Source organism: Aulonocara sp. 'chitande type north' Nkhata Bay, linkage group LG16, assembly GCF_057382095.1.
Source record: "Aulonocara sp. 'chitande type north' Nkhata Bay isolate Kocher_YH1m ecotype deep benthic linkage group LG16, A_spYH_male_GT1.1, whole genome shotgun sequence".
Lineage (NCBI taxonomy): Eukaryota > Metazoa > Chordata > Actinopteri > Cichliformes > Cichlidae > Aulonocara > Aulonocara sp. 'chitande type north' Nkhata Bay.
Genome location: NC_141359.1, coordinates 38,243,572 through 38,257,889, shown reverse-complemented (window position 1 = coordinate 38,257,889; position 14,318 = coordinate 38,243,572). Strand labels below are relative to the sequence as shown.

Here is a 14,318-nt window from a genome sequence, read left to right as displayed (position 1 = left end):
GGCCTCTGAGGAATAGAAGATAAATGTATTAACTTCAATTTTAAATCATTAGCAGTCTTTAAAACATTAATAAATGTAAATTACAATGTAGTTTTAAAGCATCTTTTTTGACTTTAGGAGCAACAGGCCGTGATAAGACCTCAATATAACTCCAATATACATTGGTGTACCCAGGGAGAGAGGTTGAAAACCTTTAATTTATTTGGAAACACATCAGTGAGGATCTCACCTGATCTCATAACACCTAGAGGTTACTCAAGAAAACACGACAAAGACTGTACTTGAGGAAAGACTTGAGATGACGGAGGACATTTGGCATGTCAACTACAATCCTCAGCAGCTTCTACAGATACAGTTAGTGTTAGAGTGTCTTCAGGTCCTCAGTCACAGTGTGGCATGGAAGCTGGACTGTTCAAAAGCTCCAATATATCACTTGAGCAGCCTTCTCATCAGTATAGGACAGCTAAGCCACAAGGGTTGTTAGGAGAACCCACAACAACATTAAGGACAATACACACCCATAACACAGTCTGTTTATGCTTCTTCTCTTGAGCAGAAGTTAAAAGAGTCTGAAATTCAGGACTAAAAGACCCCAGAATATTCTTCCACAAGCAATCAGACTCCTGAACAAGACATACACTCACCCACTGCTACTGTTGACTCCTTCTTCTTTTGGCTAGTCTGTTTAAGGTTTGCCGCAGTGGCCAAAGTATTTTATCTGCCTCCATCTGGTATCCCTTGCATCCTCTCTGCCACAACAACCCTCCACGTGTCCTTTTTCACTACATCCACAAGCCTGTTCTTTAGCTCAGGAGGTAGAGCAGGTCATCTACTAACTGGAAGGTTGGTGGTTTGATCCCTGGATGCCAAACATGCTTGGGCAAGATACTAACCCCAAGATGCTCTTGTAGGGGTGTGAATGTTTGATAGAATGTACATAGCATAGAAAACAAAATTGCTTGGGTGAATGAGGCAGAAAAAAGGGCTATATAAGAACCAACAGCATCTTCTGTGGTCTTCCTCTTTTCCTCCTGCCTGGCAGCTCCACATTCAACATCCTTTAATATATCCACATTCACTCCTCTGCACAAGTTCAAACCATTCAAGCCTTGCTTCTCAAATCTTGTATCTTAACTGCTTAGCCTTAGCCGTCCCTCTGATATGCTCATTAAGAATCCTGTCCATTGTGGTTATTGCCAATGAAATTTATAACATCTACAACTAGGCTTCCCGGCTTTTTGTCAGGTCAAACCATTATCCATTATTACACTAATTAAGATCTGTTACTAGACTTGCGCAATGCAAGGGACAACTAAGGCTTTCAAGCTTAAACATTTTTTAAACTCATTTCACTGTTTCTATGTATTACTTGCACTTTCTTTTGTCCATTTCTTTGATCTTTTTTTTGCATTTATATAATTGTTTTGTGGGAAGGGAGGCTGGGAAAATAAAAGTTTCATTATACTGTGTAATACTGTAAAACTGTAAAGCATTATATTTATTTCTATCGTGCATGTGACAATATAACCTTTGCAATAAAGCAGTCTTCATTTATTTAAAAACCGGGCACACAAGTCGGAAAAGTTGCGTTTCCTGTGCGACACTGACGTCATATCCTCTTTCTTGATGCCCAAGCAAACGTTGGAGAGTAATGGCGGCGTGCCGGGGGTCTTCGTCGAAATGGTTTTTCACCCGGGAACAGCTCGAAAACACGCCGTCTCGCCGAAGTGGAGTAGACGCAGATCGAGAACTCTCCTACCGACAGCAAGCGGCAAATCTGATCCAAGATATGGGTCAAAGACTCAACGTGTATCCTTTGTAAATATCTCCTCCTCCAGCAGCCTGGACGGAGACATGGCGCTAACTAACCGTTAGCTATGCCCGTTAGCTGATTTTGAACCGCTTTTGAGGTTCGGGAGCTTGGCGCGGGACTTTTCAGTTGGTGTGCTTTGTTTTGTTATGTTCTTGAAAAATATTTTAGCTTATTAAGTCGTTTACCTTTAAGAACAGTAATGCATTTCACTCTTAATTGTTTTCCCTTTTGGCTTCGCGCTAATGTAGCATGCTAGTTATTTCCCTAGCTAATAGTTCGCGTGTTGAAGGCCTTGAAGCGAATTTGTAGCTTCGATTGGCCCACAGAAATACACAGCTTCACAAAAAAATCATTTATTTACTGGATAACGTTATATTTCCATAGTTTGGTCTGTAGTAAGTGTTTTTTAAAATCCATTAATTTCCCTCTTCTGGTTTATATTAATGTCACTGTACCGACACAAATACAAACTTTAGATTTCTCTCTACGCTCAGTGATTTTTGTTATTTAGGCCATTATTTAAAGCTAATAAGATGCGAATCGTGACTCTATAAACTGTCAAATTGCCGTTTTTGTTGAAAAAGTTGACGTATATCGGCTCCTTCAGCTGGTTAAGACTGTGTGTATGTTGACATAAATATAAGAGCATTTGTTTTGCTCTGACCTTAAGCTTAATATTTCCTTGACTCTCCCTTCAGCTCTCAATTAACAATAAACACAGCAATCGTTTACATGCATAGATTTTATATGCACCATTCTTTCAGCAAATTCCATAGGAATGTAAGTAGTAATATAGCTAGCTCTCTTGTTTACCACCAGCCACCTGTTGAGTAGATTTGACAGATATACTTGCATTTTAATTTTTTATACAGATAATCTCTCCAACCACCCTATTCTTGGCTGCAAAAGTGGAAGAGCAACCTCGGAAACTCGAACATGTAATCAAAGTTGCACATGCTTGCCTAAATCCCCAAGAACCGCCTCTAGACATAAAAAGTAATGTAAGTATCGGCATCTGTGCATATTGTATTGTTTAAAAAAAAATTTCTTTCCTGTTGTCTCAGTGGTCATGGTTTGCCTGTGTTAAAGCGGCTGGGCCGCATTTCCCTACGCTGTAAAACGGTTCTGATTATTCTGCACTGGCCTGCAGTTGGTGTGTACAAAACAAATCACCCATCAAGGCTTGCAGTAATAGTGTAATGAGCCTCTCTGTTTGGAGTTTTGGCCATTTGCAATCAGATGTTAGGGGTTTAGATTAATAGACACATTACAGTTGTGTTGTAATGACTGTCTATCAAACTTCAGGCATACCTCCAGCAAGCTCAAGAGCTGGTGATACTTGAATCCATAGTGCTGCAGACCCTGGGTGAGTAGTGGTGACTGGAGTGGATGACTTGAGAGCGGTTTGTTTGTCAATATCATTGGTTAATTATAAGTAAGGGAGTAGTGCTATTGATTACTGATGACTTTGTTTATCACAGCCTGCTGACTGAAATGTTTTATTTGCATATGGTTGTTTTCACATACATGTTTTCAGTGAATCATGTAAAGGTGACATGTCACTCTCTTTTTGCTAATGCTAGTTACGAATGTGGCACTGATTTTTATTTATTTATTTTTCTCCATCTAATTGCAAAATTCTATGTTGCAACGAGGGATGCACCGATCCAACTTTTCCCATTTGTGATACCTAAAGCGTATCTGCTGATACTTTGTAGTGATTTTATACCAGTGTTGAAATATGTATTCTTCACTAGGAAGAGACTTGGGATAGTTTTTCGTTTGTTTTTAATGTAATGTTAGGCAACATGAGATTAATCTTAAACATCACTTTCTTAGATTATATGTAAAACAAGAGCTAAGAAAGGAGTACCCTAGATAAATTACATTTCGTGGATCTGCAGTGATTAGTAAAATGTTACATGAAAACTTACACAAAACATTCCATTATTTATTGTGGGTAAATAGATTTATTAGTGTTATTTCTGTCATTTATTTGCTATAGCACTATTTGAGCTCAAAATGCACATAGCTCTATGTTAGTCATGCTTGTTTCTCCTTTTGTTCCTAGACTAGAGAAGTGTTATATAACTGCAAATACTGTACATTACATAAAAGCTTCCCCACAAGTGCCCCAGAACAATCATCCTTCTGGCTTCTACATCACACGTCTGTGAGACAGAACGAGATGGAGTCAAATAGATCGGGTGTAGATTTGGTCATTAGCCTTGATATTGCGCCAGCTTTTTGAGTCACAGTTGGACAGATACCAATCCCAGTATTGGATTGATGCATCTCTGGTTTGACTAGAACAGTTTGTGCTCTCCTACTTCAATCGTGGAAAATCTGTTTATACAAGTTAATTAAGTCTCACTTCAAATGTACCCAATTTCATTATCAAGCTCCAAAATCTACTTTTAACAACAGTACACAGATGTGTACTAATATTAATTGATTGCAAATTCCCTTGCTTTTTTACCTTTTTTTTTAATCACAAAATGACATGTCACCTCCCAGCTATGTCTGTGTTGAACTCACCTGTCATGTATTTTGTTCCAGGCTTTGAAATAACTATTGATCACCCACACACTGATGTGGTGAAATGTACCCAGCTAGTGCGAGGTAGAGGCTTCCTTCTTTGCTCTTTGTGCCCTCTGCTCTTGTTTATCCCACCTCAGATGTGGGTGGGGAGGGGGAAGAAAACCTTGCTGATTTAATGCTTACGTGAAAACACTTAACCTTGTGTTTTGTTTTTTGTTTTTTCCTTCACATTGTTTTTGACATAGCATAAACGCTTATTAAAGCAAGACTGAGATGAAATTAGTTTTGAGATATTACTATTTCATATAACTAGAATATAACTGTAATCTTTAATAAACCAATGGCTACAAAAATTCAGCTAGAAACTGTTTTCAGATTTATCTTTGTTTCTAATAAAAGCAAGAGAATGTGTGCTTTTAAAAAACGTTGTCCATCTTAATACTGCTAGGCTAGATTACCGGCAGCTACAGTCCTAAAAAAAACCCCAACCTGGTAGCTTTAAATTTCCTTCATACAAATTACTGATTGTCTAAAACTTTTGTTTGTTTGTTTGTTTTAGAAATGGGAGCTGCCTTTGTTATTGATAAATTGCTCCAGTATTGGTGGATTTTGTGTTAGCCCTCATGCATGATTTGTCTGCCTGACTAAACTGTAACCCAGAGTCCATGCAGCCTTTGCAGAGCAGATGAGAGCAAAGAGAGAGAAATCACCACTCAGAGCTGTGCATTTAAGTGTTCTGAGTTTGGAATATTCTTAAAATAAGACATAATTATGAGCTGAAAATATATATTTAAATTTCAGATTACACATACTTATTTTGCTGTCTCAGAATTAGCCTGCACCCTAATTCATAATGATATATGCATCCTCATGGCATTTGTGATCGTTTGACAAACATTTATTCCTATTATACTTGAGTTAGTGAAACCCTTAACAAAAGGACTATATTTAGGTTGCCAGAAATTCTTCTGTGCAGGAAAAAAACTACCAAAACGTTAATATTTTCTGTCATCCAGGAATGTATTGCTACCATTCTACTTTGTGCACATGACATATAAATCGCACTTGTTTATGAATACAATTCAAAATGAACAAAATGTTAATTTCACTGTTTACTAGACAATAGTCTATAAGGGGTAGTATTAAATTTGTTTGTTTTTGTGGTGTAGACTAAGGACAAATTTACAGTCCATGTCCGGTTACAAACACGTCTTTACATTCCCTGTTGCCCTGTTGTATTACCTTGGAAGTGGCTTTAATTGGCTATAAGCCCTTTTTTGAGATTAACGTTTCTCTATTCAGAAAAGGTACCACAGCTTTTAAGTTTCCAAAATGTTGGACTAGCTTAGCTCAGTTTTTATCCAGTCTCGGTCTTGCCTTAATTAGTGCGTTGGAAATCTGCTTAAATGCTAAACTTGACATTCTGTCCTTATATTAATGATAAAATAATTTTGGTTTGCAGAAAAATTGATTTTTCTTTTCCTTCTGTCTTTTTCCCCTCTCTTTCAGCAAGCAAGGATCTGGCACAGACTTCCTATTTCATGGCTACCAACAGGTTGTTATCCTGCCCCTCTTTGTTGCACTTTGACTGCACACCATAGCTTCCTGTAATGCAGGGTACCCTTTCAGTGTCCAACCGGCCCTACTTGCACTGGTGGTTGTTGGGACGCTTGCCTCCTCCCCTCAGCTCCCCTCCCTTCTTCCCAAGGTAGCGGGACGTGGTGGCTTGTAGCGTTACCGGCCCCAGTTGCAGTGCGGTGTATTGTACAAGGGACCACGTGTTGGCACAGATGGGTTGAATGCAAAATGTGAAGTGTAGTGGTGCGCTTGAAACCCACACGTTTGTTCGGTTGCGAAAAAGTGCATAATTCTAAAAGAAAGACACTTTGGTAGCCTGAATAGCAGCTAAAGATTTCACAGATGTAAACATTTCTCATAGAGGGCCTTCGGTAAGTACCGCAGATTAATTCTTAAAATGTTGTTTTTCATATGAATCTGTTCAAAATGTATCATCTCTTTAGATATCTTCAGCCTTTGTAATGTTTGCTTGTCATTAAATGCACTTCTAGTTCAAAGTTGATTTAAGCTTAAGAAAAAGCTAATTATAACCCATTAAGGACCTGTAAAAAAATCAGGGTTTTACCATTAGCCCAGGTTGGTCCACTTGAGCCACACCATGCTAAGTCAAGCAATCCTGACATGCATTTCCACTACAGCCTTACAGCAGGATAGGAGTGAGTGACACAGCCTCAACAATATATCACCATAATTTGCGATACTGATGTTTATGACAATTTAGAGAAAGAGATCATGTTTAGCGGTTATTGCAGCTTGCAGGCAGCAACATTTAGTGCAGATAAAATGAAGGACGTTTTCCATCTTTCTTTTCCAGTGAGCTGCTGTCATTTATGACAGGTTACATAAATAATGCTGCATTATATTGCAATGGCAGGAAGAGAGCACAAGAGTTGCCAAAGTAGACTTTTCAATAAAATTTGAAACAACTTTAATAACTAAATTAGGTCTTCAGCAGCTACACGATTTTGTCATATAACTGACGGTGCTGTGAAAAATGTTTTTCTACTTTCACTTTGGCTCGAGCTCTTTTTAGTAACCCTCTTAAAGCCCTGCTTCTCTACTGTGTAAGTGAATCGGGAGTATAGGATCATATTGGTTTTTGCCAAAACTTGAGATGATATGTATCCACACAGAAACTCTGATTCAGAGTGCAGAGGGAGATGATCTCTTTGCTTCTGACCAGCCAATCGGTGCCGTGCAGTCTGACGACGTCACAATTTAGTACCTGCTCAGATAGCTTGGAACTCGGCCTAGCAGGCACTACTTTAGTACCTGGTACTATGAACTAATGGAAGGCTGTGGCGAGTCGCTCCAAGTAGGTACTAATGGAAAAGAGCCTTTAGTTTGACTCCTGTGTTGTTAGCGTTTCATTTTACTAGTTATTAGCTGCTCGTAAATGGCCTGTATTTGTATAGCGCTTTACTCAGTCCCTAAGGACCCCAAAACATTTAGTCCTTCACCCATTCACACACACATTCACACACCGCTGATGGCAGCTACATTGTAGCCACAGCTGCCCTGGGGCGCACTGACAGAGGCGAGGCTGCCGGACACTGGCGCCACCGGGCCCTCTGACCACCACCAGTAGGCAATGGGTGAAGTGTCTTGCCCAAGGACACAACGACCAAGACTGTCCGAGCTGGGCTTGAACCGGCAACCTTCCGATTACAAGACGAACTCCAAACTCTTGAGCCACGATCGCCCCAATAACAATAGTTGAACTCGTTTTCTGCAATTGAAAACCAAACCTTAGCTGTTGTAGGATGCTTTTTTTTTTGAAAGCTCTTCAGTGGTAAACTGCTCTCTTCCATGAAAAGCAGATAAGTTGTAGCAAATAGAATGTGTTTATCGCTGCATTACTGATCTTTATCAGTGGTTCAAGGAAATGACTTATTATTGCTGTGTGGTGCAGTGGAAAAACAGTTGTACCATTTACTGCATGGCTTGGCACAACTTTACCTCTGCTATGGAAAAACCCAAATATGATGCGCAACTAATTTCATCAAATCATTTAGTGTGCGTGTGGTTTTTGTTTTCAGTCAAATTGGTTAAACATACATTTATATAGAGAGCGAGCATATAAAGCATTGGCTTTGATAACTGTCATCATCACAACATTTAGACATATTCCAGGCATTGTACTCTCTGCAGTGTTTAAAATGTACTGATGCAGAAGTTATTGAAAGCTGTTTTTCTCCCTACAACGGCATTAATAATTTATTAAAATGTTGTTAAATTTAACTATGAAGTCGACTGTCTTCCTTTAGGCTTTTTGATTATGGATTAAGGTCCCATTAGCAGTGAGATGTTGTGCAGAGATCTAAATCGTGGCCTTGGTACACTTGAAATGTCCAATGATAGCTCCTACAAAAAAAGCGAACACACCCCCCCCCCCCATAATTAAGAACCTAACCTTTGTTTTTCTTATATTTTAGCTGTCAGTGTTTTACTGGTAATAGTAGTTAGTCTGTATTCTGCAGTGACCCTTACAGGTCAAACCTGTGCAAAACCACACTGAGCACAATGGCACAAAAATTCAAAAACACAGGAAAAGTGATTTGTGGAACACAATAACTTGATGGACCAGGTGCATAAGTGACAGTCCTAACAGTAAACGGCCACAGTATTATTTAATTACACACATTACGTTGACTCTTTTTCTCCCTCTAACACTGAAAAACCCTCTGCTTCCGCTGAGTGTCTCTGCTTCATATCTTCTGGTTTCTGTCACTTCTGCAGCTGGTCCATCACATTACGCGAGTTAGATTTTGTTTGTTCGACTTCTGTTGTGCTTTGTGTGCCTTAGCAACATTTTCCTATTTGCTGGCATTTGCTTACATTTCAGTACATTTAAACTCGTGGCCACCGTAGTATTCTCATGTTTGCAGTTGAGTTTTACAGATACATGTCAAACTGAACTGCAGTTATACGTATTTAATTAGGGTTTTAAACTTCATTCAGTACAATCATACCTATACAACAGGGCTGTTAAGTTGTATGCCTTCATTGCCCTGATGTTGAGCCACCTGATTAAGCAATTTAAACACAGTTCAGAGAGAGAAGGGGGGGGGGGGGGGGGGGGGGGCAGGGGGTGCTGTAGGAAGGTACCCTTGTCAGATAACTGTATGATGATGTCATTGTTGCATGGGTGGCCTCATTATCCTTGTGTTTTGCAAAGACATGACTATGATTCTATGAGTGGAGTCATTCCCTACTTCACTACCTTTTTGTTGTTCTTGATATTTACATTTGTTTGTTGAATTGATTTATTACATTTTTATGATGTTTGTTACTTTTAGACACGATTAGAATGATCTCCTTATCATACCTGCAACCATACAGCTGTGCTTGTATTAAATCCTTTACTTCATAAAATCTATTTAACATGAACACTGTTAGAAAACAATGAGTCTTGAAACCTGTTCCAACATTATATTAAAGCTGTCGGCCCCCTCTTGTTTTTCTCCTTTGTCCACATGTGGGACTAATCCTGACCACACTTGCACTGAATCAACTGACTCACGTGCCTTTACCATCACACAACGTGCAGTCTGCACCTCACTACCTTCTGCCTCCAGTACAAGCCCACAGTGATTGCCTGTGTGTGCATCCATCTGGCGTGCAAGTGGTCCAACTGGGAGATCCCGGTTTCTACTGATGGGAAACACTGGTGGGAATATGTGGACAACGCTGTCACTCTGGAGCTGCTTGATGGTGAGACAGAATTTTACCTTTAATTCAGAGTAATCTCTGGCAATTTGCATTAAGTCCTTTTCTTGGTTCTTTTGTAGGCATACTTAACCAAGACAAGTTTATAGAACTAACAGCTTTAAAAGTGACATCAGAATTTTAACAACATGCATATCCTGCATTTTCAGAGTTAACCCATGAGTTTCTGCAGATTCTGGAGAAAACGCCCAGCCGACTAAAGAGGATACGCAACTGGAGGGTAGGCTGGATTTACTGCCCTGTTTGTTAGCCATTAATGTATTTATATTTTATTTTTGCAGTATTGGCAGCAGGTTTTTAAAATTGCAAATACCTCACGTAGGTGCTGTTAGAGAACTGTAGTTGAAATCTTGCCACATTGAGCATTACTGCCAGTTTGTGTAAATTATTAAAGGGCTAGTTTAAGTAGAGATAACTGACTGATGCGCAGCAGGAAAGGTTATTTATGGAGCCCAGGTGGTGTGAATGATGAGACTTGAGACAGAAAGTTTCTTAAGAGAACAATGTAGGCGAAAATCACATAGCTGCTGAAGACCTGAGGGGAAGTGGAACAAAATAAGTACAACCACAAAATAAATAAATCTGCTTACGTTAATTTCACTGCTGGAATATTCAGGACCTGTAGGGCCAAGTCCATTAACATTTCAATTTTAATTCAGTTTACCGGTAAACACATCTATGATTCCACTGTTCCATACAATAATGTGACTCTGAACATTACATTATGACATTTCACAAAAGTACAGTAGTTCACTTAAATTTCTCATTGTTTTAGGTTCATAGCTTTATCTGTACACTTCAGGCTATGTTCAGGTAGTGTTTGCAACAAACGCATACGGAAACAGCATGAAAAAAGGCAGTTGTCTAACAGACAGCACAGCCGAATTTAAGCCAACAAGTAAGAATAATCAATTAAGTGTACACTGCTTTAAAAAGAGCATGTTTAAGTGATTAAATAAGCTAGAGTGTACGGAAACAATCGTTCTCAAAGCAAAGTATAAAGAATAATGCAAATTCAATTATAGAAACAACTGACCAGCTGCCATTGCTACCGCCAAAGGTTCGAGACACTTATTGCTGAATTACTACAATTTTTATGGTTCATTTAAGAGAAGGAAAGAGCCGTGTTTCCCACGCCATTTTCGACGCCGTTCATGCTTATAGCCACAGCAGAAGCCGAAAAGTTTTCCTCCACACCCAGGTCTTATCTTATGCAGCAAATCAGGAGAGGGACCTCATATCAGCTGACGTAGGTCATGTGGCAGTGTGTAGTTGACGTGGGTTACATTTGCCATCATCTTACAGCTACAAAAACCAAAGTCATACCAGCCTTATTTTCTGTCCTGCAGGCAACGCAAGCTGCCAAAAAGCCTAAGACTGAAAACGCCCAGATGACTGACAACTCATTTCCTGGACCTTCACTGGCCCAGGACCAAGCTGATGCCTCATTTCCTGGCGTTCCTTCTTCCAACCCAGGGTTTTCCAAAGCAGGCACTACCTTTCCTATGCCCATGCTCAGCCAGTCCGGTGGAGTAGCTCTGGCTCTAGACTCCATAGCCACCACATACAATCCAGGTAGCCACAGTGAATGGCCCCAGGGCAACCAGAGCCAGCAAGGATACTCTACCACCTGTATAAAACAAGAATCACTCAGCATCCCTATCCCAGAATCTTTGGAAACTTCTACTTCCTCTTTGCTTCAGCATCCAATGGTATACAAGACTGAAAAAATAGATTTCAACCCAGTCAGACAAGAACAAAAGGGAGCTGGTGCGAGTGGAGCTGCTAAGCATCAACTAGCACCTCAGTCTGCTTACCCTCCACCAGCTCAGCCGTCTCCAGCTCAGAAGCTGTCACTGGATAAATACAGAGAGAAACATGCTGCAGAGCTGGCTGCCTCCGGGCAGAAACGTAGGCAGGAACAGCATGGTGGAGTAATGGACTGTGATGTAAGGGAGGATTTGTTGTCCTCCTCTTCTAGCTATGCACCATCCGCGATGAGCCAAGGAGACAACAGAAAACAAACAGTCCATGGCAGTGGTGGCAGCGCTACAGCTTCCCCAAAGAAAATGAAAGTGCCCTCCTCATCTTCGGGCCAAGATAGACGCCATCACAGTGACAAACGGGACAAAAGCTCGCTTAAAGTTCGCTTAGCTGTGCCGGGGGCCAGCAGTGGTTCCCAGCTGGATAAAAGCAGTCAACAGATGAGCAAAGATGAGCTTAAAATGAAGATTAAAGTGTCGTCCTCTGAGCGTCACAGCTCATCAGATGAAAGCATGGGCACCAACAACAACAAAAGTAAACATTCCAGCCCGATGGTGAGCAAAGAGAAACATCGTGGGGCAGAGCACAACCCCCATCGCCACCATAAACACAGTCACGCCCCCACACACAGTGGCAACGGCCGCGGAGCTACAGAGGGCTCAGGCGTTGGGATAGGCCTGCTGCGAGGTCCTCCTGGACTCATCAGCATGGAAGGAACAACACATGGGCCTCCTGGGCCCACCTCCTCATCACGCAAGAGGGCATATCCAGAGCCCAGCCACAACCACCACCCTTCGGCCCCATCCTTCACTGCTAGCTCCAAAGTGAGCAAAATCTCCAAGGGTGGCTCTAGTGCTGCAGGTACTTCATCTTTTTCTTCCCCCTCTTTCCCTCCTTGCTCCTCTCCTGTACTGCAGTGTGTCTCATCTGGCTTGCAGCTCTATGGCTAACCTCCTTCCCTCCCTACCTCCACCCCACCCTTCTCCTCCTCCTCCTCCTTATTCTCGTTTCTCCTCCTCCCCTCCTGTCACACCCAGGTGGGCTGCGGACCTCTCAGCAGTACCCTCCTCCTAGTGAATCGCCACATGAAGTGGGAGAGCAGAGACACTGAGTCCACCCCTCTGCAGCCATGGCCAGCACATGAAAATGGCAACAAACTACACACAGTTCAAACTTTAAAGACTATGCTCACCTCTTTGTTAAGTGCCCTAGAAAAAAAAACCTCTATGTGATGATAAACCCTTTATTGAAAGGCAGAAAGTTATCTGCAAAAAAAAGAGTATTGTTGGACTTCTCAGCTTCTGAGATGTGAAAGATGAAAAATTATGCTTCCTGACTGTCACATCTCTGGGCTTTGGTGCTCAGTCCTCTTTCTGTTATTGTGTTGAATTGTTGCTTTGTTATTCTTCCTCCTCAAATGGGTCTAGGAACGTGTAAAAGGTGGTTGTGTGTTTGGGAAAGCTTGTTTCCGTCAGGGGGAGAAGTTCTTTCCCTACATGTCAGATCTCCATATGAGAAAACACAAGTATTACAAGTTCTATAAAAAGCAAGGAAGGTGCACTTTCCTTGCTTTCTTCCTTTTTCTTTTTTTTTTTCTTTCTTTTTTATTATTTTCATTGAATCACAGTTTTGTGGTTTTTATGGAGGAAGATGGTGGCCAGGTGGAGATGCCTTCAGTTTGCTGATATTCCATTTAGTACTGTTGATGGATGCAATTTTTTAGGTGTTTAAAATTCATCTCCTAAATTACTTTCTTGTCTTGGTTTCTTTTTATACTTAAGTACTGTGCGTATGATTTGCATGTTTCAATCAAAGGGATTTGGAAGGAGAGCGCTAACTTGCTGTTTACAAAAATGGAGATAAATGTACATACGTTTTTGTATGTTTAAAGAAAAAAAGCTATACCATGACTACTCAGGTTAGGAGCTGCTTGTAAGTATAACAAGATTATTGTAATACCTATAAAAGAGTTTTATTTTGTTGATCAGTGGAGTGGGTATCATCGGGTAAATGATCGAAGCATTCCAGTGCTTCTTACAGCCTTGCTATAAGACAGTGATGTACTGTAGGTTTCCATCAGAGAATATTACTTGATTCCCTCAGCAACTGGCACATCCGACACCTACTTATCACATAAGAGCGATGCAATTTGTACCAAAAAATAATTTTTTTGGACCTCTTAAGTAGACTTGAAGCTGGATGCCAAAGGTTGTGCCTCAACAAGGAAAAAAAAATAAAGCTGGCAAGGACAGTAGTTGTGCTATTAAAGTTTACATAACCCTTTTTATTTTAACTGCATCAGACATTTCATAAAGTTGTAGCCCTTTAGATAAAAATGGAGATGCCCATTGTTCAGTCACTGATTCACAGGGTACTGTTCAGGATGAAACACTTGTTGGCTCGCTTTCATTTAGCTGTGAATAATTGGCCACAGGCAGATTGACCTGCCTGATATGTAGGTGACCTCAAATATCTGCAATGTAGACGTGCTTCATAGTTTTTGTGCATCACTGACTTTCTTTTATTCAGTTGGTTTTATTATGTTTGCAGCCCTGTCCGTGTCTGGACACGGCTTTATTATCACTTTCATACATTAAACACTCTTCCGTTGTAGATTCTTGATATGACCCAATCTTCTCTGTTTCTGACTGGGTTACTTGTTTTATGTTAAGCGTGTGCAAAATACAAATTAGGCTGAGGCTATATTGTACCCTGATTGGGGATTTGCATTCGGGCACACAGGATTACTGCAGTTGTAGAACATAAGCTAGTCTTCACATCCTTTTTCTCCATTTTTCATTTCAAAATTCCAAATAAACTTTAATGTTGCCACTACCCTGACACAGAATAAGTCCTGGTGGTCTTTGTCATTTCATGCAAAATAAAAACATAC

At 40.5% G+C, this 14,318-nt stretch overlaps 1 protein-coding gene across 3 annotated transcripts; it reads left to right on the top strand.

The window, feature by feature from the left end:
- The first annotated feature begins 1,610 nt into the window (after nucleotides 1-1,610).
- Nucleotides 1,611-14,266, top strand: ccnt2a (cyclin T2a). 3 transcript variants are annotated; one of them, XM_086265740.1, is made up of 10 exons: nucleotides 1,611-1,809; nucleotides 2,512-2,593; nucleotides 2,686-2,814; nucleotides 3,119-3,179; nucleotides 4,373-4,435; nucleotides 5,864-5,909; nucleotides 9,483-9,646; nucleotides 9,811-9,881; nucleotides 11,011-12,286; nucleotides 12,463-14,266. In XM_086265740.1, exons 1-10 carry the CDS (start codon nucleotides 1,652-1,654, stop codon nucleotides 12,534-12,536), a joined length of 2,124 nt encoding a protein of 707 aa, XP_086121866.1. In that variant the 5' UTR covers nucleotides 1,611-1,651; the 3' UTR covers nucleotides 12,537-14,266. The 3 variants fall into 3 exon arrangements, with proteins under 3 accessions (XP_086121866.1, XP_086121865.1, XP_086121867.1); XM_086265739.1 differs by having other exon boundaries at nucleotides 11,011-14,266; XM_086265741.1 differs by lacking the exon at nucleotides 4,373-4,435 and having other exon boundaries at nucleotides 11,011-14,266.
- The last annotated feature ends 52 nt before the right edge of the window (nucleotides 14,267-14,318 follow it).